The sequence below is a fragment of the Bos taurus genome, chromosome 21 (assembly GCF_002263795.3).
Source record: "Bos taurus isolate L1 Dominette 01449 registration number 42190680 breed Hereford chromosome 21, ARS-UCD2.0, whole genome shotgun sequence".
Taxonomy (NCBI): domain Eukaryota; kingdom Metazoa; phylum Chordata; class Mammalia; order Artiodactyla; family Bovidae; genus Bos; species Bos taurus.
This window is the reverse complement of record NC_037348.1, coordinates 23,221,829-23,248,480: the sequence shown is the minus strand read 5'-3', so window position 1 is coordinate 23,248,480 and position 26,652 is coordinate 23,221,829. Positions and strand designations below refer to the sequence as shown.

The following is a 26,652-nucleotide window of genomic DNA, read 5'->3' as shown; positions in this document are numbered from 1 at the left end:
AGTCGCTCAGTCATGTCCGACCCTCAGCGACCCCATGGACTGCAGCCTTCCAGGCTCCTCCATCCATGGGATTTTCCAGGCAAGAGTACTGGAGTGGGGTGCCATTGCCTTCTCCGATCCAGAGATCTAACTAGTGTCAATAGCTGGCACAGCAGACAGCGTCCAGGACCCTGCTCCAGAGGTGTGGCCCAACAGGTCAGTGGCTGTGCTTTATCAGTTGACAGGTATTTTTAATAACCCATCTGCTTTTGGGGTTCCCTGGTGGCTCAGATGGTAAAAAAATCTGCCTGCAATGTGGGAGACCCAGGTTTGATCCTTGGGTCAGGAAGATCCCCTGGAGAAGGGAATGGCTACCCACTCCAGGATTCTTGCCTGGAGAATTCCTTGGATGGAGGTGACTGGCGGATTGTAACACACGGGCTGACAAAGAGTTGGACACAACTGAGTGACTAACACTTTCACACTTCACTTTCATACCTGCTTTCAGAAAGGATCTTGGGATATAGCCAAGCCATTCTTAACTCTCTGGGCTAAGTACTCTGTAGTATAAAGACTTATCTTAGTATACCAGCACTGGCTTGTTTCCTACTGATGTAATGAAGAGGGGTATGGGGAAAACCCTTATCTTATTGTTAACGTTTTATTTATAGCTGAGCGTGAGTACTTGGTTTATCAAATCTTTTGTAATAAAACAGTTACCTGAAAGGATGGCTTTGCAGGAAGTGGGTGTGGAGGAGAGAGTTAGATCCAGAGCATATAGGAGAAGCGTATCTGGAGATGTCAACGTCTAGAGCAGATTGCTAAGAAAGAAGGCAGCAGAAGGCAGATTCAGGAAGTTGCCTTTTAATATCTTTGACCTATCATGAAACTTGTGCTCTTAATATTACTCTTAAACCAAATGAACTTTTTTCAAGAGATATGAGGACAGAGCAATAAAGCTCATCTCACCGTATTAATCAATGGACTAACTACCAAAATTTGAGGGAAAATACTTACAAGTATTTTATTTGAATAAAACCATTATAATGGCCATTAAAATGATGGGAAATATGGTGCTCATTCTGAAAGGAAGTTTCAGCATCACTGGATTTACAGAAGAGGAGGCAGCAAAAATGCACATCTGGAGGTGAAATAACATTGTAAACTCAACCTACATTAAATACCATAAAAGTAAATAGAGTCAAAATACAGCATTATTTACATATAACTGAGAAGAAAGGGAACATTACAGAGTTAAACTTTTGCATAACGTGTAATGTTTATGTAAGCAAAAGCCTTAGAGTTTGTGTAAAATGACTGTGTGCCTTAATCCCACTCACCACTAGATTTATAAATAAGACACTGAAACTGAGACTGATTCCTTCCTGATTTTATAGCTTTATTCTTGATATCCCTCTAAAAAGAGACCAAAATGATTGTGAAGATGACTCATACCTATAGAGTAACTACAAAGTTCCACATTCACATAACAACAAAAGCCAAATGAAATATACTGCAGTTGTTTTACCTTTCAATTACTACTGGGTACAACACATCATAAGTAGGCATAGTGGTGCATTTAGGAGCTGACTGTACTCCCTGTGTAAAATTTGAGGAATGCACACATCTGAGTATAGGGATATTTCATCTTACAAATTAAAAGCAAGCATTTTCTACATAAAATTTTTATTTCTGTGTAAAACAAAGACAACTCCTGAAGGTCTAACAAGGAAAATTATATACAACATTCAAAACACTATTAAGTCATGAAACAAAGATGAATCTGAGGTAGAAGTCAAGCAATATAACCCACAACCTTTTTAGGGGAGTATTTATTTCCAGCAACCATCATGTCTCTCCAGTAAGAGCAAATTTTTTAAAAGTCCCAAGTTCCAAAAAATTAACAATCCATTTTCTACAATCAGATGTAAAACTATGACCAACAAAAGACACAATGTAAACTTTTGTCATGTTAACAGAGTAAATAATTTTACTAAAAGTTGGTGACACTTCTATCAGTAGTAGCCATAGGGAGGCCTTTGGTTGTAACCATAGTGTCCATATTGATGGGGGTAGTAAGGTTCTTGTCTGTGCTGCGGGTAATTGTTACCCCAGGATCGTCCATGCCATTGATTGGATCGATTGTCACTTGGCCACCCCCGTCTGCTATCCCTACCTCTAAACTGTCTGTTATCTTGCAACCTACAACAACAAAACAGAAATATTTTTATACTTCCCTTAAGAATAAAAACACATGAGAAATCTAGCCTGGTGCATTTCATTTCTCAATCTAATACTCAGTAAACAAGAGAGTAAAAACCAGTTCTCTTTAGAGTGTTATTGCACCAGGTATTCAAAACTTTCCTAAAATTCAGATCCAGTATTATACTGGATAGACTTTGCAGAGAAGAGGTAAACTATAGCTGCAAACTCAAAACAATAGGATGGTTCTGAAGCAAACTAAACCTATTCAGTTGTTCAAAAGCAGTATGGTAATATTCCTTTTATCTATTTTGAGGTATTAAATGGAAGTAATTTCCATTGTATAAACTTCTTTCTAAATGGAAACCAAAACAATACCTTCTTTATGGAATTTAATGTAAACGTTTTGTAGAAGACCCTAGGTTTTTAAAGCATAATTGCCAAGAAAATATTAGTCCAGAGAAAGATTAAAAAAAAAAAAAAAAAACCCATTAAAATACACATACACATGGCTGCATAGCAAGGGGAAAAAAATATGGTGCTGACAAAATATTAAAGCAAAAATTTATCAGGGACTTAAGCAGTTACTAGGCACTCAGTATAGCACACTGAACAAAAACACTGATGCCTGCCCTCATGGGCCTTGGGGGCTAGATGATTCGAGCTGTCCTCTCCCAGATCAGCCATCTGCATTTACTCTTCAGAAGTAATACATACCGATTGCCTCTATTTCTCAGGCTGCCACCAGCTCTGCTATTCCATTCCTCAACAATCGGAGGGGAATCAGGAGGGCGTTTTAAGTATTCTTGGTATTCTTTGTCATCTTCTGTGAATCTACTGGCAAACATCTCTTCAAAATTTGGAACAGCTTCAGAAGTGTCAGTCATTCTGAAATTCTGTACAGGTTTTTAATGTGTTTCTATTAGAATTTTTTTTTTAAGTAACACCATCTTTACCAGATAGAAAATAGGAAGTAAACACTTTTAGGCAGAGTATGCGTAAAGCCCTTGTGTACCTTTAAACCTCAGACAGGCTAGATTCAATTCAGTCTTTCTTCACTACTATAACAGAGGCACTGTGCTAACTAGGAGCCTGGGATACAAAGATGAACAATATATCATGAACCTTGCCCACAAAGAGCTGAGATCTGGTAGAATAGACAGTTGTGGTATAAATATAAAGGGAAGAGCAGCAAATGTCAAGAAATGAAGCTCTAAAAGTGAGCAAAAGTCAAATAGTGAAATACTTTGTATTTAATGTAAACAACTCTGCTTTTTCTGAGGCAAAGGGGTGGTTTAAGCAGGAAAGTCTCAAGAGCAAATTTACCATTTAGAAGGATCACTTTTCTATTAATAACACTGTAGAGAACAGATTAGTGAGTTTAAGGGCAGATTACTGCAATAACATAGGTGACATGGTGAGGATTTAATCCAAGGCACAGACTGTGAAAATAGTTTTAAAAGAATTCCAAAAGGAATCAGTCACTGAGTAGATGTTATGAAGAGAGGAGGGGATAAAGGATAACTCCTAGGTTTGTGGCCAAATAATTGGTCAGGTTATGGTATCACAGGAACTAGAAAGTGAAGGTCGGTGAAGATCCACACTGAGTTAAGTTAGTTATGATGTGTATATCCACATGAAGAGTCAGTTCACAGTTTAAATATCTGGGACAGAGAACTGGGTGGACAATGAATGCAATGGGATACATCAGTTTTGCTGGTGGATAATGCTGTGAGAATGAGACTCCTCAGGAAGGCTATGGAAAAAGAAAGAGTATCAAAAAACAATCCTAGAGAACATCACCGTATAAAGACGATAAAGAAGGGCTAAGAGGAGAACCCAAGAGATTATCATAGAAGGCAAGAGATTAAAGAGTGAAAGGTCATTAGTGTTGAATAGTAACTGGAAAGAACCAAGAGAAAATTAATTCGATTTAGCCATTAGGAGCTGATTAGAGTAGCAGGGATTAAAGCAGGACTACAATTAATTAAGAAGTAATTGGAAAGTAAGGAAATAGAAATCTACACCCATTAGTCTATACTAAGCTTTCAAGAGGCCTGGCTGGAGACACACACAAAGGGCAGTAGCTAAGGGCTTACTGGAAGATTATCTCTTTTTCCCCAGACTAAAACACCTGATGGTTGGTGACAGGAAAATAAAAGAAGAGCCAACAAAGAAAGAAAAAGACTGAAAATACAGTGAAATGAAGTGAAGTCACTCAGTCATGTCCAACTCTTTGCGACCCCATGGACCGTAGCCTGCCAGGCTCCTCTGTCCATGGGATTTTCCAGGCAAGAATACTGGAGTGGATTGCCATTTCCTTCTCCAGGGGATCAAACCCAGGTCTCCCGCATTGTAGGCAGATGCTTTTACCCTCTAAGCCACCAGGGAAGTCTCTGGAAAGACAGACAAAAAGGCCTTTAAACACAGAGCTATTAAAGTCGAAGGTAATTACTATAGAATGGTATCTAATATATTTTCTCTTTTTCTCTAATACATTCTTATTCTAGGTGTTCTGACACATGAAAAGAAGTACTACAAATATTATGTAATGGCTATGAAAACAAATTTTTTTCAGCTGAGTTTTCCAGGGCAATTATGGATTCACATTTGAAGCCGTATTTACCCAAATTTTCAGAGAGCTCCCTACCTCTGAGAAAAGATTTGACTTAGGCTGCAGAAGGCCTAATCCTTGAGGAATCAAGGAAGAAAGAGTTCACTTCTTTTTATCTTCAACCAAGATCTGGAAGCCAGCCCTGGAAGTATTTTGGAGGTAGCTCCAGATGCCCTGGGGCTTCCCTGATAGCTCAGCTGGTAAAGAGTCCACCTGCAATGCAGGAGACCCCGGTTTGATTCCTGGGTCAGGAAGATCCCTTGGAGAAGGGAAAGGCTACCCACTCCAATATTCTAGCCTGGAGAATTCCATGGACTGTATAGTCCATGGGGTTGCAACGAGTTGGACAGGACTGAGCAACTTTCACTTTCACTTCACTCAATGTCCAGTCCTTTCTTGATGCAGTCCCATCCCCTACCTTTCCTAACCTAAACCCTATCTTTCTATTCTTTGCCTCAAGACTTGTTTTATGATGTGGGGTATATATGACATCATGTTAAAACTTTAAAACCAAATCTCTCTTATTTGACATCCTAGAATTATTTTTCTTCCTTTATCAATTCAGTTATAATAAAAAGCTTTTGTCAAAGAGATGTGATAGTAGAAGACAGCTTTTTCATTAGTTTGTCTTTCCTCCAAACTCCTCAAAACTCATGCGAATATTTATAATACTACTGTTGTCCCAACGAAATTAAACAAAGATTATTATTTGGATTAAAGAAACAGTATCTAGATGTTTTAACTTCTAGACATTAGAGTATGTCTTATTAAATACTAATGTGTCTGAGATTGGCAAACAGCTGTCAAATTCTCAAATCCAAGGTACAGTTTAAGATAGATTCAGCAAATTAAAACCGTGCCTCAATGTCTTTAGGAAACACTGGAATCACCAGAAAGATGACCCATACCTAACCAGAGAGGTGATAAAAATCATAAGGCAAGGCAAATATGCTATTGTATTTAATGTTCGCCCAGGATCCCGCTCCCACAAATAAGCAAATGTTTATCAACTTTATCATTACTGGTGAGGATGAAAGGATTTTCATTGATCCATGCTTTACTCACCTCAGGGATTTGAAGCGACTGTTCTGTTTAATGTTTAGATTGTGTAGATCTGTGGGAAGAAAAACAATAAACTTTACTCCCTTGAAAGAAACCCTCAAATGGTGTGTGCCGCGGGGACGGGAACCGTAAGGATCTTTAGTTAATTAAGTGGTAGGATTAAAAGACTTCCGACGCTAATTTGAAACAGGAAATTGGAGCTTAAAGTGCTACCGAAGAGCTACAAGACTTGTCCTCCGGGCCTTCAAAATCAATCCGAGCGTGAATAATAACTAGACAAAGTATGTTCTTTTCTGTTAAAAACAAACACAACAACAACAAACAAGGTAGATGTGTACTCGAGGACGGCTAGTTTTTAGGCCCTAAATAAAACCACACGGAACTTTCGCTGTGGGTCACTGACCTCGGAAAGGACTACCCAGAATGGGCAATCATGCCCTGAGAGATGAACCCAGAGAGTTAACCGACGAAGACACCGACTGAGAACCGCTGCGTTTCTCAGTTCTCTCTCGCAGCTTTGACTGCTGGGCTCCTTCTAAAACACCTCGGCCCCAGGCGCGAGGGAAATCAGAGGCCAAGAGGGGGGAAGCGGCTTCTGGTTTCGCCAAAAAGTCCGGTCCCAGAACTGCAGAGCCCGAGGACACCTCGCCGGCCACTCAGTTCGGCCTGCCCGCCCGACTCCCTCCTCCCTGCGGCCCGAAAGGACTCCTCCACCCAGGACTGCGTCTATCCCGCTCAGGGCTCCGGATGCGCACGTAAACCTACCTCCGGTCCAGGGCGCTGGCACAGTACCTCTGTGTACACTCCTTCAGCTCTCCCAGGTAACAGAGCCACTTCGGCCAGAATCCGACCGCCTCCTGACTTCCGCTTCCGGCGCGCTGAGGCCGAGGCAGGCCTGTGAAGTCTCGCGGGATCTTCAGATCTCCCTGTGCATTTTTCCCAGTTTTCTCAATGCTGATGGCTTGTGCGGGGCTCTGCGGGAGTACTTGCTGCTCCTGCTAAGTCGCTTCAGTCGTGTCCCACTCTGTGCAACCCCAGAGACGGCAGCCCACCAGGCTCCCCCGTCCCTGGGATTCTCCAGGCAAAAACACTGGAGTGGGTTGCCGTTTCCTTCTCCAATGCATGAAAGTGAAAAGTGAAAGTGAAGTCGCTCAGTCGTGTCCGACTCTTCACGACCCCATGGACTGCAGCCTACCAGGCTCCTCCGCCCATGAGATTTTCCAGGCAAGAGTACTGGAGTGGGTTGCCATTGCCTTCTCCGGCGAGAGTAGTTAGGTCGGGCTAAAAGTGTTGATGCTTTCCGTGCGCTTCCAACTGGCCTGGTGACTGGTAGGAAGAGACGCATCGCTGTATTTTGAGCCCTCTTGATTTGGAGCCGGCGACGGCTAGGGACGAAAGTTCTGGAACTTCTCAGCTGAGAAGGGCGGGAAAAGCTGCCTTCGGCCGCCTGCGCCGAGTCTGCGTGAGGAATTTGAGGCGATTGCCGGCCGAGTAGGCGCGAGGGGATCCCTTCAGCGATACTACACCCTTCACTCCTGCTCAGGCGAACCTCAGTAGTAAGATTTCTCTAGTCCGTTTTGTACCTGTTTTTACCGAAACACGGCCCCACTCTGCTCCAGCTTAAGTCGTCAGTACCCAGCTCCCTTCGGGAGTCTTGTCCGTTTCTTCTGTAATGTTCGTAGGTGTATGCTATGCTATGCTATGCTAAGTCACTTCAGTCGTGTCCGACTCTGTGCGACCCCAGAGACGGCAGCCCACCAGGCTCCCCCGTCCCTGGGATTCTCCAGGCAAGAACACTGGAGTGGGCTGCCATTTCCTTCAATGCATGAAAGTGAAAAGTGAAAGTGAAGTCGCTCAGTCGTGTCCGACTCTTAGCGACCCCATGGATTGCAGCCTAACAGACTCCTCCGTCCATGGGGTTTTCCAAGCAAGAGTACTGGAGTGGGGTGCCATTGCCTTCTCCATCGTAGGTGTATAAACGCTGACTATTCCGCAGAGTATTTTGGCCTCCTTCCTCCCAAATTGCTTTCCAGAGTGGCTCCCTCATTTCTTTAATACTCTCATGAGTTTCCAGCTTGGAAACATCAATGTTTCAATTTGATGCCATTTCTGTTTGCCCCATTGATACTGACCAGCGTTTTTGGCCTTTCTCAAGCAATAGAAATTGACTAGTGACAAGAAATTCAGGGGAGGCTCTGTTGAGGCTCATGTCTCTATCTTGGGATGTTGAAATTCTATCCTTTAATTAAAGCTGAATGAAATAATAGCTCCATCTAGAAATAAGTTTTCCTTCTACTGAATGTTCATTATGCTTTGGAAACCATTCTTAATCTGTTCATTCAGTACCAGTTTCTCAGTTGGAACTTCTATTTGTGTACAAGTCTTTTCTCCCTTCTAGACCATAACCATTCATTTCTGCATCCTGAGTGTGTAATGTAGTGCTTTGTATAAAATACGCACTCAGTAAGTGTTTGTGGAATGAATGATGAACTGTGAATGTTCCAATCTACGTTTTAGAGACATTACCCTAGCTCAAGTGTGAAAGATAGTATGAATGGGAAGATAGGATAGTCTTGGTGTTGGGTAATAAAGGTGAAAGCAAAAAGACCAAGATTACAATAATTGATTGGTATAGTAGCCAAGTGGATGATGGGAGAAAAGAATCAGGAGGAATCAGAAAAGACTCCAATTCTTTAAGTCTTGGAAATTGTAACTGAGAAGGGAGGTGCATAGCATGTGTTGGTTTTAAAACAAAAATGAGCTCAGAGCTCAAAAAAGATTTTTAAAATTTGAAATAGTAGTGAAATATTCAGAAGAAAAATCTTAGGGGGGTTTTAGAAATACAGGACTAAAGCTGATGAAAGAGAAGCTATACCTAAATAGGTAAATGTGTGAGTCATCCGTGAAGAAACAACAGTTGAAAACATTAGGGTATATGATCTTTCCGAAGGAGAAAGTATTTATAGAGAAGAGCAGAAGGCCAAAACCTACAGCTCAGGAAATAACCCATATTTAGGAAGGGGGAATAGGAAATAATAAACTTGAAGGGGAAATTGGAATAAAGATGGGTAGCAATATAATAGTTGAAAAACTCAGGCAAATGCTTGCCTGGTTGGTATCAGCAGTCAGAGATGATATTTGGGAAATCAGTTTTTGAGTCCAGCTTTCTGATTTCCTTGTGACTTTATTATAGTGTTATTTCTAGGTAATGAGAATTTACATAGAAAAGAGTATATTTCTTTTCTTTAAATTCCAAATCTGCACTTAGGAGCTCCTAGGCTTCAGAGAGTTTCTGTGAAAAACTGGGGATGCCAGCCAATTTTAAAATGAAACTATTTATGCACATAATATTTTCTCATATTCTGATATCTTGTCAGTTACTATATTTCACTTTCTGGCATCACTGAGAAATAATCTGTTCCATGAAAGGGAATTTTCCAGTTAACTGACAGCCTTTTAGTATCAAAACTTGTTCACTGGAACCACTTCTCTAGAAATATACGTAAAATATAGTACTTATGTTCACTGGAACCACTTTTCTAGAAATATACGTAAAATATAGTACTTACTTCTGTACCGTAACCAGAGTAAGTGGGCCATAATTTAATCTTTGCTTGGCAATTAAGGATAATTGTTACAGCATCAGCTGCTTGCCCAGTGGCTCAGTGGTAAAGAATCCACCTACCAGTGCAAGAGGTAAGAGTTCAATCCCTGAGTCATGAAAGATCCTATGTAGAAGGAAATAGCAACCCATTCCAGTATTCTTGCCTAGAAAATCCCAGTGGTCAGAGGAGCCTGACTACAGTCCGTGGGGTCACAAAGAGTCAGACACGACTTAACAACTAAATAACAGAAGTAATAACAATTCTTTTCTGCTGGGTAGTAATGTGTTTTGGGCCTGTTAATACCTATGGAAAAAATTACCTTTTATTAGTTGACTTTGCTGTTTCTGTTATTACTGTTGTAGCTCAGTATTTTATCTTCTCATAGCTTTATAGATTGACCTAATTTGAAGCTTCACTTTGACCCAGAGATCTAGAGGCAAACGCTTTAGCAGAAGTCCCAGGGGGAATTGTAACAGCAAAGAGTTTTCTGAGGCTGTGAGTGAATTTAAGACAATAATCATTTCTTAAATGATTAAACTGGAGCTGAAGAGGCAATATAATTTATTCAAAGGAACAGCCAGTAAGTGGCAGAACAGGATTTGGATCAAGTCTGTGATACTTAAGAAGGCCTTGCTTTTTCCTTAGTGAAACACTGTTTTCTCCTTTTCATTCTCTACTGTACAAGTCTCGAGCCACATTAAACAACTTTGCTGCTGCAACACAACCTGGACTTTTCCTCTCCACGGTTGATGTGGAGCTCCAGAAAACAGGAACTCCTGCAACCTCCCCACCAAAAAGTGAACTAACTCCACATGGTACCTGTTTCCTCACATTGCTTACCTTAAAAAAAAAAAAAAAAAATCTCTTGAAGTTGTATTTCATAAGCAGAACCCAAGTCAAATGGCTTGTCCCTGGCTTAAAGGAAGACTCGGCCAGTGAACTTCTAGTATCATCCTTGGAGAGAGAGTGCTCATCAGGTAGTAAATTGTCTGAACAGAAAGATATTCAAAAGATGCTGGGCAGCCCAGAAATGTGACATTTATTCACTTTAGCTTAATCACACTTTGCCTTGTTTTATGGTTCATTATATATATGTATATAAAATCACAATATTGAAGTGGTGAAAGGATCATCTGGTTGAATGCTTTTTTTTTTTTCCTCTTAATAAACACCCCTAAGAGATTAAATGACTTCTCCAAGGTCACAGAATTGATCAATGACAGAACTAGACCTATAACCTACAGGCATTCCTCATTAGTTTGACATCTTTTTGAGTGTTAGAAGCCAGGTACTGTTCTAGGCCCTGAAAACATCAATGAATAAGGATAAAAGCCCTGCCCTCATGGAGCTTCTATTTCTAGTGGGGGAGATAGACAATTAAAAAAATGAATATGTATGTGCTGTGAAGAGTAGTTAAGCACAGTAAGAACACAGAGGGTAACAGGCTGCCGCTTTGGTTAGCATGGTCAGGGAGTGTGTGCGTGATAATTTTCATCTCAGCCCATTTCCTTATATGGTGGAGTCCCTCTTTTCTCTCCTATCATGAATGTAAAAATTGAATACTTTGTTTATTTTTAACATCCATACCATTCACAAGGGAGTAAAAAAATCTCTCTCTCATTTCTGGGGCAAGGCAGATTTGCTGAGTTTGTAGTTTCATAGACTGTGCCCAGTGGCACAATTTAACTTCTGTTTCTATAGCTCGAGTTGGAATTACGGGCTCCTAAATGTTCTTTTGTCTTTATATTGTGTTATTCAAACCCATTCCCCCTTTCCACCCCACCCACTCTACTGCATCACAAACACACCAGAGCACAAGGGTTGAACTCAATAAATAAGTTCCCAAAAGAGAATTTAAAAATGATAATCTTCCACTCATTTTTTCTGACCTGCAGAAAATCTCATCATGTTTCCCTGCTCTGATTTTATCTTCTGCAAAATGGGAATAATAACCTTTGCTGATTGTCTGCTTTGTAAGATTCTTGTAAGAATTAATCATTGCATGTATAAAGCACTTTAGGTGCCAGTGAAGAAAGATGCTATGTAAATTATAATGATAAAGTTATTATATGTTACATAAAGGTTTAATCTCCAAAAGGGAAACATTTCAAGTTATAGAAGGCATTGGTTTAGAGCCACATTTGTACTCCTGTGGCTTTAATTACATGGAATGGTTTTGATCAGAGATTATAGGATCTTAATCCAGTTCTCCACCTCAGGGTCGGCCTCCCACATCCAGAGTCCTTTGTCTAGGGGCCTTTATTCAGGACACTGCAGAAAGCAACCCAGTGTTTGTTGCAAGTTTGCTAGCTATCTGAGTATTTCTAATTACCCTAGAAGCCAGTTGATATTGTTAAATAAATCACACAAGAAGGAGAGAGAAGCAGTCTTGGGGATGACAGAACTATAAATTGGTCTTAGTAGGTTGGACTTAAAGTCTTTTCCAGTTCTAAAGTGTGTGATTGTGATATGAAGGTGTTTTTTCCTCCTTTTCCCTAATGTTATATGAGTTAAGGATACAAGCTATGTTTTCCAAGTAGACATAATTTTTGACAGGCCCATCCACGGCTAAATGATGGCTCTAATCTTCATTATCCTTCCTTTGTATTTTTGGTGACTGTTTTCTCTGTGTGCTCCACCATCTAGCTCTGGTCATCAGTGCTTGGTCCTGTCCACCTCTTCCTCAGATGTGTGTATTACCCTTAGAAAGGACCTTGAAAGTGTGTGGAAAGGCCAAGAGGCTTGTCCACAATTTACTGTCAGCCACTCCTTCCCCCATAACACCATACTCTCCCTCCAGGTACTTTTCTAGAATGTTTTCCAGTGAAGTGATGCTCACAGTTTGAGTGTTCAGTGCATTTTCCAAGCACTGGAAAGAGGCATGAGTAAGTCAGGATCTCTGTCCGAGGGTGAACTGCTGCTATCTTACCCATTAAAAAAAAAAAAATTTTTTTAACATTTATTTATTTGGCTGTGCCGGGTCTTCATTGCAGTGCATGGAATCTTTAGTTGTGGCATACAGATTCTTTAATTGCAGCATATGGGATCTAGCTCCCTGACCAGGGACTGAACCCAGAGTATGGAGTCCTAGCCACGGGACCACCAGGAAAGTCCCTTACTCATTTCAAGAGGGAAAATCTCTAGGTCCCATTCCTGGGTTTTGGTAGGCTCACTGTCCTTGGTGACAGGTGGCAGAGTCTTCCATTTTGTGAAGCCAGCCTTGCCTGGTCATCTTTCAAAAGAAAGGTACAAAAAAGCCCCATTTTCAAACACATGTTCAGGCAATGCAAATGTCTTCAAAACAAGTGAGTTAATTCTAGGGAGTAGAAAGAGGACCAGGCAAGGAGTCAAGAAACTTGACTAAATCAAACTATTACTCTGTAGATTATCATGCAGATCACCACCTCTCTGGGCCTTGGTTTTCTCATTTTCTTATTTTGCAGATAATATTGAGGCTTCAATATCAATTCCCTTGATTTCCAAATCTCACAGGGAAAGACCTCTGCTGCAGGGTGACCTCTTTCTGCCCCCTTTCACCTTTTGTCTTCCAGTCTCTCGCTGCTGTGTCTTTGATCAGTGTCCCCTTCAGCTCTGCTGAACATCACTCCTGTAGTTATTCCTTCTCTTCTCTGTTTTCAACTCTCCTTCTGTAAGGGCTCCTCCCACCCCCACCACACCATGTAAACTTGCTCAAGTTTCTCCAGTCTCAAAACAAAACTGATACCCTGCCTCAATCCTGTGTCCTCCTATAAAGATCTCGGATCTCCTTTCCCCCTCATGGGGCACATCTTACAAAGAGTGCCCACAGCCTCAGCATTCTACCCTCCCCTGTTTTCTGTCCACTGCAGTCAGGTTTCTGCCCACAGACAACGCCACTGAAACCACACTGGGAAAGTTCCCCAGACAAAGTTGACCTAGGGCCAAGTTCAGCTGCTGTTGGTTTAAAATCTTCAGTTTACTTAATATCTGGGAAGCATTTGACACTTTTATCTCCTCCCTCCCTTAAACCTTCTTCTCACTCTGTTTTCAGATTTCTCATGATTCTTCTCTGCCCTGGATTGCTGTTTCTTTCTCCTCGGCTGACCCCTCATTCCCCTACCCATGGCCCCGACTCTGCTCTCCTGGTGTTGCCCTTGGAGACTCAGACTCTTCTATGACTTCAGCTTCCCGCTCTGTGCTGATGACTCAACAATGGATATCCCCAGACATCCATCATATCTGAGCTCTAGACTTGGAAGTATTGCTGCATGCTGGAAATTTCTATCTGGATGTCCAGCAGACATCTCCAGCATGTATCTTAATGTGAATTCTTCTTTCTTCCTGAACCTGTTCATCTGCCTCTATCTCTGTTTTCAGAGAATGATTCTTTCCAGTTACCCACATCAGAAACCTGGAAGTCACCCAGGACTTCTCCTTCTCTCCCATCCTACCCACCCAGGCCTTCCCCAAGTCCGGTGGACTTCAGCTCCTGACCATCTCTTCTATTTATTCACTCCTTTTTTCTTCCATCATTCTGTTAGTTCTGACCCTCATCCCTTCTAGTGAAGACCAGGTGATGGCCTCTAACTGGTCCCCACATATAGTCAGTGCATTTATCACAATGTATAATTTGTTTATGTGCACTTAAATGATAAGCTCCTTGAGAGGAAGGCTGTATCTTTCACGTCTTTAGCATAGAATCTGGCAGCCCATATATATGAACATTTTATGAATAATGTTCAATAAATGTTTATTGGTCTTGCCCCTATTTTCTTCTCCATTGTATGTTAGACTAATCTTTTCCTACTTCCTCCCCTCTTAGTACACACTCTACCTAAAGACTCAGCTCACCTCCTGAGCATAGCACATGTTCCCCAGACACCCGTTTATCACAGCACCTGCATCACCTCATTGAGTCTGTTTTCATGTCCATCTTCCCTGTGAGTATCAGTGCTGGGAGTCTCTGCCTTGCCAACACCTAGCCCCAGGACTGACACACACGAGGCAGTGAAGAAGCCTTGCGACTGTATGAATGAAGGAGTCAGACTTGCTGAGCTTCAAGTTCTCCAACTCCAAACCTATACAGTTTGACACAAAAACTGACATAATCTCAAAGTTTTCTCCCAGCAGATGGTCAGAACAGTTGAAACACCAATTCAAACAGTTGGCAAATACAAAGGTAAACATTTAAGAAAGTGAGTCAGAATGAAGGTGAATCCTCCAAAAGGAGTGAGAACATTGGCAAAACAGTGTCTCCATGTAGTCACAAGCACCCCCTTTGCATCTGATGGTGGGTTCCATATGTTCCTCTCAAGGCGTGTGACACATATGCCTTGAGAGCTTCTCAGGAGGGTGGGTGACAACTTACTGATGACTAAACCCCAGGGGCTAGAAATGAGCTGAAAGCGTGTTATTTCTCTGGAACAAAAATTAATTTTTTTCTTCAGCATTTTAATTTGCTCATTTTTGTAAACACAAACTTTACTCACTTATTTAATATTTGTTTCTGTTCAGTTAGAACTCTAGGAAAAATCCCTAAAGACTCTTAAGATTTGCAACTTATTTTTTCACTCCACAAGCATTTATTAACACCCAATATATATTTCTAGGCTCAATGTTGGGGGAGTGAAAAGATTTTTTTAAATGTAAAATACAAATCTGAAGATCTAATTGAAGAATCGAGCAGAGGATATGGATGTAGATAGGCATAATGTAAAAGCGCGCATAGTAACCTGATGGAGGGCAGGAAAAGGTAATTCCAACTGGATATCCAAGTACGAGAGGCCTCAGAGTAGAGACTATCAGCTCAAAGGGAAATCAACCAGGAGAAACTTACTGAAGGTGGTGAATCTCCAATAAGCACAGAAACACACAGAGTATATGCATTGCCGGCAGTAGCACCTGTGTGTAATTTGGATTTGAGGGGTAGAGAGGATGGAGACTGGCCATCCTTCTGTCGAATGCTTTTCTGAGACTGCTCCATCTCCCCCTTCAAGCCACCTCGTACTACTCCTCTCTCCCAAGTCCTCTCGGGGGACCCCTGACCCACTGTCATATTTGGGGTATGAGTTGTGATCCTGGCTCACTTGGGGAAATACATGTCTCCCTTCAGAATTTTGCATGTTCCAGTTAGACATTGCAAGGACTGACTCCGTTTTCCCCAGGGCAAACAGGAGTCGGCCCCCACCCACAGGTGGGTGGGCACCTCCACAGAAGTCGTCAGCATCTGCAGGTGGGGAGACTAGCCAAGAGAGAGGTTCAGTTTCCTAATTTCTAAAATGCAATTATGATAATCATTTCCACCACCTACAATGTAAGAATGAACAAATGTCATTTTTTCATCACTTTTCCAGACCAAAGGAGAACACTCTGACTTGGCTGATTTGAATAGTAGGAAGAGGTTCTGATGCAAACATTTCGCAATAGTCCTGGTAAAACAGCCCTGTCAAACTGTGGACACTCTACTGCTACTATTTATTGAGCGTTTACTACAGGCCAACCAGCTGGGCAACACTTTGATGTTACCTCATTTTATCCTCGCAATAACATACCAAGGTAGATATCTCTTTTTAAAAATTTTTATTACATATTTATTTTTTTGCTGTGTAGCTTGTGAGATCTTAGTTCCCCTACCAGGAATTGAACCTGTGCTCCCTATAGTTGAAGCACAGTGTCTTAACCAGTGGACCACAAGAGAAGTCCCTATCTTCTTTTAAAAAAAAAAAAACAAGGCTTAGAGATGACAGATAATTTGTCCAAGGCTACACAAGCAAACAAGAAATGAGGTTTGACCTCAACTCTCCTATTTCCATAGAAGGAACACCAGAGAACTTGAAGAACGACATATTTGAGCCAGAGTGTTTCTTTGAGAAGTAGCTGTGTGACAGGCTCTGTGAGGAGAGAGTAGAATGCAGATGTTCAGTGGCACCAAAAGTTGCTAAAAGTCGTGAATCGTTGCTAACAGTCATGAATCGTACTCTTACAAAAAGTGACTCTTGTGATATGTCAGTTATGTGGGGGGAGGGGGGAGGGGGGAGGAAGAGAAATGATGAAAGCAGCTTTGAACCTGCTTGAATATATGGCTAGCACTTCAGTGAAGACCTGGGGTAACTGGCCATGGAGCACAGAAGAGAAGATTTCGGCCTAGAAAATGTGAGGAGTAGGAGTGAATAATTAAAATCTCTGTGTCCAAACACCTAACTCTGGGTAATCTGCCTGCTTGACGTACCCCTGGGAAAGGCGGCAGTCCTGACATGAATAGTGGCTATGCAGGAACAGCTGGCTCTGTCGCCCTCGTATCAGTCCCCTTCCACAGAATAGAGTGGGTTTTCAGGCAGTGGTTCAGACCTGCACTGACAGAGCCAGTTTAACAGCAAGAGCCATCAGTTTTTCATTCCAGGAACGCTTTACAGTCTATTTGAATTTTAAAATAAATTCCGCACAGCAAGTTGTTGCATTTAAACTGTCAGGTGTAGGCTGGCTAGCCACCAGGCTCAGGGTTCTCGGTGCCAGAATTACTGACATTTATTTAAAAATGGTGTCAAAGTAAAAAAAAAAAATGATACCTTTAGTGGTTTTGCCTTCCCAACAGCCTCTATCCATCCCCTCCCCCTCTCTTTCTCTCTGTATGTGTATGTGTGTCTGTTTGTCTCTCTGTCTCCTGCTTTCTCTCCTCCACCCCGCTCCCTTGTCCCTCCTGCCTCTGACCACCACTTCTTCCCTCACCTAGTTCAGAATTCTTAAAGAGCCGAAGGACAGGAATCCCCAGCATTAGAAACAGGAACCGTGCCCTGGTGCCCTTTAGGAAGCTGGCACAGCAGGAGGAAGCACTCGAGCTCCCTCTCCCCTCCCAGAATGATTTTAATTACCTGCACCTGCAGTGTGATCCTGAGCTCAGGCCTCAGCCGAAAAATCCAGAAATCAGAGTTGCTCACCAAGGATTGGCTCTGTTAACCAAGCTTATTTAACCAAACCACCATACTGGTTTCTCGTTAGATCAGATACCAGCTTGTTAATTCACAATGAGAAATACACCTTCCTTTCCATCAGTGACTCAGGGTGCCCCTTCCCCAGTGTCTCAGTATCTGGGCAGCACTTGGGGCCATGGTCTCTGGCCTTGCACCTCTGCATCCCTGGAACACAGTTGGTGCTCCATAAATATTTGCCAGACTGAATTGAATTTTGCCAGGGATAAGATGTGTGTATCTTCAGCCATTTTTACTCAAACAGACTAGAGATATTTTTACCCCACATATTAGTTTAGTCAAATGTTGTTTCTGAGCCACAAAGATCCTTGCAAATACTGCAAGGCAAGATTTATGAAGTAGCCTTTTTAATTTTTTTTTCTCCACACAGCTGACTTCATCATAAAGAACATTCATCTCAGGGGATTTACCTAGCAAGATATCATTCTACTTCATTTTGCGTTTCCTCTTTTCCTTCACATCCAAAATGAATGCAATAAAGGATCCCACTGTGCCCCAGGTAATAATAGCACAGGCAACTATAGACTGTCCACTGTGTCCCTGAAATAGATTCTCGGGTAGAAAGAACAACAGCGCTGTCATTTAGTGAGTGCTACAGGAAGCAAGGATCGGAGCTGAAGACACAAAAAGACTTATGAGTCAGTGGAGTCCAATTTAGTCTTGATGGAAGCACAAGGCACATTATTAGATCCATTTTCAAGGAAAATTATATTGTTGAAAAGAAGAGTCCTGTCCATTTGTAAAGCCCTGTCACTCAGGTCCCTGGGGATAAGGACCTCTTCTCAGACCCCCAAACAGGCTTTCCCTTTTCTTGGTTCTACAGACGCCATGAACTACAGCCCGCCAGGCTCCTCTGTCCATGGAATTCTCTAGGCAAGAATACTGGAGTGAGTTGCCATTTCCTTTTCCAGGGATCTTCCTGACTGAGGGATTGAACCCGGGTCTCCTGCATTACAGGCAGATTATATACCATATGAGCCAGCAGGGAAGCCCCTGATATATTAATAAATACTCTTAAAGGTTTCCATACCCATGTGACAGCTCTGTCCTCCCCTTTCCTCCAGCAGGCAGAGTTTCTGATCTGAAGTTCAGGAGGTTTTGTTCACAACTCTTGGCTGCCATGACCTCTCTCTGAGGTCAGTGTGTCCAGGACTCAGCCCTTGACCTCCTCTCATTCTCCATGCGTGCTCTTCATGTGAATTGTATTTATTCCTGTGGCTTCCGCTGCCCCTTGTATTGCTGGTACCCTTGACCCTCAGTTATGGTGTATGGTTCTGACTGTATTTAGACATCAGTATATTCTGTGCACGAATCCTCTTCCATCCCTCATTGGATATCCCATATCCCTTTTCATCAGGCTGCCTGTTCAGTTCAGTTCAACATTTACTGCATATGTTTGGCAGAGTTCTGTAGTTGTTGAGGATACCGAGGTTCCTTTCTATTTAAGCAAATATTCGTCTAATTAATTTGCAGGGTTCTTTAAACTATCCAATCGTTGTAGTAATCCCTGAAGTCTTAGCTATCAGCTACTGTTCTCTTTCTCTCCTGCATCCTCCCTAAGATTATTCGTTAGTACAGTTTCAATTCCATAGAGATAATTTTCAAATATCCATATCTGATACCAGCTATCTTACCTGTCTCATTTAATGTATGCACTTAGATGTCCCTTTGGGTCCTTAAACAACTGCTGTGGCTTTGGTTTCTGAATCTCTAAAATGCAGAAGTCAATGGGGAGATAATTTAGTAAGTTGCAATGTGTCAATGCAGTGCAGCTTTTCCCCTCTATTTAAAATGCTTACAAACAACTATGGATAATTACTGCTTCTCTATTCACTTTCTTAACTCCCTCAAGGAGAAGCCCTTTGTTTTCTAATCAGGAAAGAAGTAAGGGAGTGAGATGATCAGTTATGTCTCGAAGGGGAAAGTGGAAGAGAGATAGCAGTTTGTTGTCACCTTCCAGCCACACCTAGTGAATCACCAAAGATTTCTCAGAACCCTTCAGTTTCGTTCTCTCCTCTCCCTTCCAAGTGCACGGCTGTGACGAGAGCTGCTTTGAAGTTGAACCTTTAATTTGCCTTTTTCCCCTTCTCCAAACAGAGTACTTTTAAGACCGTGAGCTGCCTGAGAAAAGAACCATTCATTTCTGTAACCCCAAATAGTAGAAGAGCATGCAGTTGTAGAAAGAAGGAGGAAGGTCTTTCTGTTCTGTTATAGGACGAAAAAAAGGCTGACTGCAAATCAGCGAGTATAGAGTACTCCATTTAAGTAAAGACGGTGAAAAGGAACTTTCACTCTTTGAAAGGATGTATGAGAACTGGAATGCCTCTGAAAAGGGGACTGTGCACTGGAGGAAGAATGGTTGGAGGGAAACTTCACGGTAAACCCTTTTGTACCTTTTGAAATCTAACCCTGTTGAATTTTTCATGATAAAAAATAAGTAAAATTTAATTTTTAAAAAATATGTTGAATGTATTTGAAATATCCAGAATAGGCAAATATGCAGAGAGAAAGCAGATTAATGTCAGCCAGGAGCTAGGAGGAAGAGGGAACGGAGAGGGATGGTTTAATTGGGTCTGGGTTTTCCTTTCAGAATAACAAAATTACTCTGCAACTAAATAATGGTCATAGTTGCACAACATTATGAATGTACAAAATGCATTGTACACTTTAAAGTGGTTAAAGTGCTGAATTGTGTTACAGGAATTTTACCATAATTTCATATATATGCTAAGTCACTTCAGCCCATATATATGTGTGTGTATATATATTCTTGATGAGTGAATGAATGAATAAAATGCCTATTTACAGATTTATATTAGGTATCAATGAGATATCTGTGTGATGAGGTATCTCTGCTTTGTGAAGTTTTTACTGGAAAATTCCAAATGTACACAAAAGTAGGACAGTGTCATGGACCCCACTTACCTAGCACTCAGCTTCAACAGTTAGCAATTCATGGCAAATCTGACTCCATTTATACCCAAACACTTGTCCTCCATACCTACTAGATTATTTTGAAGCAAATTGTACATATTTCAGTATGCATCTCATAAAAGCTATTGACTCTTTAAAAAAAAAAAAAAAAAAGCTTACAGTGCATTATCAACCTAAAAAAATTAAGTTATTCCCTAATGTCATCAAACAGCAGTGTTTATGTTTCCTAGATTGCCTCACAAACATCCTCCTTAGGGCTGACTTGTTGCTCTAAGGTTTTAAAGTGACCAATCTCCTTTTCCCAGAACTGACCGGGTCAGCTCATTCTTAGCCATAATGAGATCTGGAGGAATTTAAAGTTTCTTATCTGAACATCTTGAAGTTGGACAAGATGCTATTAAAGTTCTATTTCTACCCAAACATTTTCTAAAGAGTTTCTGATGAGCTCTTTTGCCTGCTAGGGCCCATAGTGCTGTATGGCAGCAGATGTCAGTCATGAAATGCCAATGTAATGATTGAAATCCGAATTTGAGAGGCCCCAGTTGGGCACTGGAACTCACCAGCAAGAACCTCTTTATTCTCCCTCTTGTTTAGTAACTTAACCATTCCTGAAAGTGCAAGTTTGCTATGACCAGTAAGTTCTCTTGGCAGTCCTCTATTTGCCTTTGCCCTGCTTCATTCTGTACTCCAAGGCCAAATTTGCCTGTTACTCCAGGTGTTTCTTGACTTCCTACTTTTGCATTCCAGTCCCCTATAATGAAAAGGACATCTTTTTTGGGTGTTAGTTCTAGAAGGTCTTGTAGGTCTTCACAGAACTGTTGAGCTTCTTCAGCGTTACTGGTTGGGGCATAGGCTTGGATTACCATGATATTGAATGGTTTGCCTTGGAAACAAAAAGATCATTCTGTTGTTTTTGAGATTGCATCCAAGTACTGCATTTTGGACTCTTTTGTTGACTATGATGGCTACTTCATTTCTCCTAAAGGTTCCTGCCCACAGTAGTAGATATAATGGTATCTGAGTTGAATTCACCCATTCCAGTCCATCTTAGTTCGTTGATTCCTAGAATGTCCATGTTCACTCTTGCCGTCTCCTGTTGGGCCACTTCCAGTTTGTCTTGATTCACGGACCTAACATTTCAGCTTCCTGTAGAATATTGCTCTTTACAGCATCAAACCTTGCTTCTATCACCAGTCCCATCCACAACTGGGTGTCGTTTTTGCTTTGGCTGTATCCCTTCATTCTTTCTGGAGTTATTTCTCCACTGATCACCAGTAGCATATTGGGCACCTACCAGCCTGGGGAGTTCATCATTCAATGTCCTATCTTTTTGCCTTTTCATACTGTTCATGGGGTTCTCAAGGCAAGAATACTAAAGTGGTTTGCCATTCCCTTCTCCAGTGGACCACATTCTGTCAGACCTCTCCACCATGACCCATCCATCGTGGGTGGCCACACACGGCATGCCTTAGTTTCATTAAGTTAGGCAAGGCTGTGGTCCTTATTTAACTTATATGCAGAGTACATCATGAGAATCACTGGGCTGGAAGAAAAACAAGCTGGAATCAAAATTGCCGGGAGAAATATCAATAACCTCAGAGATGCAGATGACACCACCCTTATGGCAGAAAGTGAAGAAGAACTAAAGAGCCTCTTGATGAAAGTGAAAGAGGAGAGTGGAAAAGTTGGCTTAAAGTTCAACAATCATAAAACTAAGATCATTGCATCTGGTCCCATCACTTCATGGCAAATAGGTGGGGAAACAGTGGAAACAGTGGCTGACTTTATTTTTTGGGGCTCCAAAATCACTTCAGATGGTGACTGCAGCCATGAAATAAAAAGACACTTGCTCCTTGGAAGAAAAGTTATGACCAACCTAGACAGCATATTAAAAAGCAGAGACATTACTTTGTCAACAAAGGTCCATCTAGTCAAGGCTGTGGTTTTTCCAGTGGTCATGTATGGATGTGAGAGTTGGACTATAAAGAAAGCTGAGCGCCAAAGAATTGATGGTTTTGAAGTGTGGTGTTGGAGAAGACTCTTGAGAGTCCCTTGGACTGCAAGGAGACCCAACCAGTCCGTCCTAAATGAGATCAGTCCTGGGTGTTCATTGGTAGGACTGATTTTGAAGCTGAAACTCCAATACTTTGGCCACCTGATGTGAAGAGCTGACTCATTTGAAAAGACCCTGATGCTGGGAGGGATTGGGAACAGGAGGAGAAGGGGACAACAGAGGATGGGATGGTTAGCTGGCATCACTGACTCAATGGACATGCGTTTGGGTGGACTCCGGGAGTTGGTGATGGACAGGGAGGCCTGGCGTGCTGCGGTTCATGGGGTTGCAAGGAGTCCGACGTGACTGAGCGACTGAACTGAAAGTGCAAGTGAAAGCTGCTCAGTTGTGTGTCTGACACGTTGCGACCACATGGACTATACAGACCATGGAATTCTCCAGGCCAGAATACTGAAGTGGGTAGCTGTTCCCTTCTCCAGGGAATCTTCCCAAACCAGGGATTGAACCCAGGTCTCCTGCATTGCAGGCAGATTCTTTACCAGCTGAGCCACAGTTCAGTTCAGTGACTCAGCCATGTAGGACTCTTTGCAACCCCATGGACTGCAGCACGCCAGGCTTCCCTGTCCATCACCAACTCCCAGAGCTTGCTCAAACTCATGTCCATCAAGTTGGTGATGCCATCCAACCAACTCATTCTTTGTCATCCCCCTCTCCTCCTGCCTTCAATCTTTCCCAGCATCAGGGTCTTTTCTAATGAGTCAGTTCTTCACATCAGATGGCCAAAGTATTGGAGTTTCAAGTTCAGCATGTCCTTCCAATGAATATTCAGGACTGATTTCCTTTAGGATTGACTGACTTGATCTCCTTGCAGTCCAAGGGACTCTCAAGAGTCTTCTCCAACACCACACTTCAAAACCATCAATTCTTTGGCACTCAGCTATCTTTATGGTCCAACTCTCCCATCCATACATGACTACTGGAAAAATCATAGCTTTGACTAGATGGACCTTTGTCGGCAAAGTAATGTCTGCTTTTTAATATGCTATCTAGGTTGGTCATAGCTTTTCTTCCAAGGAGCAAACGTCTTTTAATTTCATGGCTGCAGTCACCATCTGCAGTGATTCTAGAGCTGAAGAAAATACAGTCTGTCACTGTTTCCATTGTTTCCCCATCTATTTTGCCAGGAAATCTGGGACTGGATGCCATGATCTTCATTTTTTGAATGTTGAGTTTTAAGCCAGCTTTTACATTCTCCCCTTTCACTTTCATCAGGTGGCTCCTCAGTTACTCTTTGCTTTGTGCCATAAGGATGGTGTCATCTGCATATTTGAGGTTATTGATATTTCTCCCAGCAATCTTGATTCCACTTGTGCTTCATCCAGCCCTGCATTTTGCATGATGTACTCTGTATATAAGTTAAATAAGCAGGGTGACAATATACAGCCTTGACGTACTCCTTTCCCAATTTGGAACCAGTCCATTGTTCCATGTCCAGTTTTAATTGTTGCTTCTTGACCCATATACAGTTTTCTCAGGAGGCAGGTAAGATGGTCTGGTCCCATCTCTAAGAATTTTTCACAGTTTGTTGTGATGCACACAGTCAAAGGCTTGGCATAGTCAATAAAGCAGAAGTAGATGTTTTTCTGGAACTCTCTTGCTTTCTATGATCCAGCGGATATTGGCAATCTGATGTCTGGTTCCTCTGCCTTTTCTAAATCCAGCTTGAACATCTGGAAGCTCTAAGTTCACATACTGTTGATGCTTCACTTGGAGAATTTTGAGCATTACTTTGCTAGCGTGGAAGATGAGTACAATTGTGCAGTAGTTTGAACATTTTCTGACATTGCCTTTCTTTGAGATTGGAATGAAAACTGACCTTTTCCAGTCCTGTGGCCACTGGCATATTGAGTGCAGCACTTTCGCGATATCATCTTTTAGGATTTGAAATAGCTCAGTTGGAATTCCATCACCTCCACTAGCTTTGTTCATCGTTATGCTTCCTAAGGCCCACTTGACTTCAGACTCCAGGATGTCTGGCTGTAGGTGAGTGATCACACCATTGTGGTTATCTGGGTCATGAAGATCTTTTCTGTACAGTTCTTCTATGTATCCTTGCCACCTCTTCTTAATATCTTCTGCTTGTGTTAGGTCCATACCATTGCTGTCCTTTATTGTGCCCATCTTTGCATGAAATATTCCCTTGGTATCTCTAATTTTCTTGAAGAGATCTCTAGTCTTTCCCATTCTATTGTTTTCCCCTATTTCTTTTCACTGAGCACTGAGGAAGGCTTTCGTATCTCTCCTTGCTTTTCTTTGGAACTGTGCATTCAGATGGGTGTATCTTTCCTTATCTCCTTTGCCTTTCACTTCCCTCCTTTTCTCAGCTATTCATAAGGCCTCCTCAGACAACCATTTTGCCTTTTTGCATTTTTATTGGGGATGGTCTTGATCACTGTCTCTTGTACAATGTCACGAACCTCTGTCCATAGTTCTTCAGGCACTCTATCAGATATAATCCCTTGAATCTATTTGTCACTTCCTGCATAACCATAAGGGATTTAATTTAGGTCATACTTGAATGGTCTAGTGGTTTTCCCTACTTTCTTCAATTTAAGTCTGAATTTGGCAATAAGGAGTTCATGATTGGAGCCACAGTCAGCTATAGGTCTTGTTTTTGCTGACTGTACAGAGCTTCTCCATCTTTGGCTGCAAAGAATATAATCAATCTGATTTTGGTATTGACATCTGGTGATGTCTATGTGTAGAGTCTTCTCTTGTGTTGTTGGAACAGGGTGTTATGATCAGTGTGTTCTCTTGCAAAACTCTGTTAGCCTTTCCCCTGCTTCATTTTGTACTCCAGAGCCAAATTTGCCAGTTACTCGCGGTATCTCTTGACTTCCTACTTTTGCATTCCAGTACCTTATGATGAAAAGGACATCTTTTTTTGGTGTTAGTCCTAGAAGGTCTTGTAGGTCATCATAGAACCGTTCAACTTCAGCTTCTTTGGCATTAATGGTTGAGGCATAGACTTGGATTACTGTGATATTGAATGGTTTGCCTTGGAAACAAAAAGATCATTCTGTCACTTTTGATATTGCACCCAAGTACTACATTCTGGACTCTTTTGTTGACTATGAGGGCTACTCCATTTCTTCTAAAGGATTCTTGCCCACAGTCATAGATATAAAGGTCATGTGAATTAAATTCACCCTTTCCAGTCTATTTAGTTCACTGATTCCTAAAATGTCAATGTTCACTCTTGACATCTCCTGCTTGCCCACTTCCAATTTACCTTGATTCATGGACCTAACATTCCAGGTTCCTATGCAATCTTGGTCTTTACAGCATCAGAATTTACTTCTATCACCTGTCACATCCACAGCTGGTATTGTTTTCGTTTTGGCTCAGCCTCTTCATTCTTTCTGGACCTATTTTTCCACTCTTCTCCAGTAGCATATTGGGTATCTACTGTCTGGGGAGTCCATTTTTTCAGTGTCATATCTCTGCCTTTTCATACTGTTCATGGGGTTCTCAAGGCAAGAATACTGAAGTGGTTTGTCATTCCCTTCCCCAGTGGACCACGTTTTGTCAGAATTCTCCACCATGACCTGAATCATGGGCTTGCCTGATAGCTTAGTTGGTAAAGAGTCCTCCTGCAATGCCGGAGACCCTGGTTCTATTCCTGGGTCAGGAAGATTCACTGGAGAGGGGCTAGGCTACCCACTCAAGTGTTCTTGGGTTTCCCTTGTGGCTCAGCTGGTAAAGAATCTGCCTGCAATCTGCCTGCTAAGGAATCTAGGGGAGACCTGGGTTCGATCCCTGGGTGGGAAGATCCCCTGAAGAAGGAAAAGGCTGAGCCACAGGGGAATCCCAAGGATACTGGAGTGGGTAGCCTATCTCTTCTCCACCAGATTGTCCCGACCCAGGAATCGAACCAGGGTCTCCTGCATTGCAGGCAGATTCTTTACCAACTGAGCTATCAAGGAAGCCCATTCATATCTTTATTTAATAGAATTCTGGGTGACCCTCCTTCTCTCTCTGGAGACTCCTTTAGTTTTCCACATTGTCCAAACTAGTATCAGAGGGTCAAGTGCTGATGGGGTACCTACCCTAGGGGATCATATGTTACAGCCAGCACTGTGTTAAAGAAAACTGAGGTTTGACTCTTTTGTTTCTCCTCCTCCACTATCTTCTCTTTTTGTGTGTGTTTATAATGCATTGATTAACCCACAGAAGTACATATTTCTGTATGACATGTTTGAAGGTTTATTTGCTTTT

At 41.9% G+C, this 26,652-nt stretch overlaps 1 protein-coding gene across 2 annotated transcripts; it reads right to left on the bottom strand.

The window, feature by feature from the left end:
* Positions 1-1,357: 1,357 nt before the first annotated feature.
* On the bottom strand, positions 1,358-6,717 carry RAMAC (RNA guanine-7 methyltransferase activating subunit). Of its 2 annotated transcripts, none has more exons than XM_059879158.1 (4): positions 6,261-6,717; positions 5,861-5,909; positions 2,899-3,077; positions 1,358-2,181 (listed from the first exon to the last, which is right to left on the bottom strand). In XM_059879158.1, exons 3-4 carry the CDS (start codon positions 3,066-3,068, stop codon positions 1,995-1,997), a joined length of 357 nt encoding a protein of 118 aa, XP_059735141.1. In that variant the 5' UTR covers positions 3,069-3,077; positions 5,861-5,909; positions 6,261-6,717; the 3' UTR covers positions 1,358-1,994. The 2 variants fall into 2 exon arrangements, with proteins under 2 accessions (XP_059735141.1, NP_001029929.1); NM_001034757.1 differs by having other exon boundaries at positions 6,623-6,714.
* Positions 6,718-26,652: the final 19,935 nt, after the last annotated feature.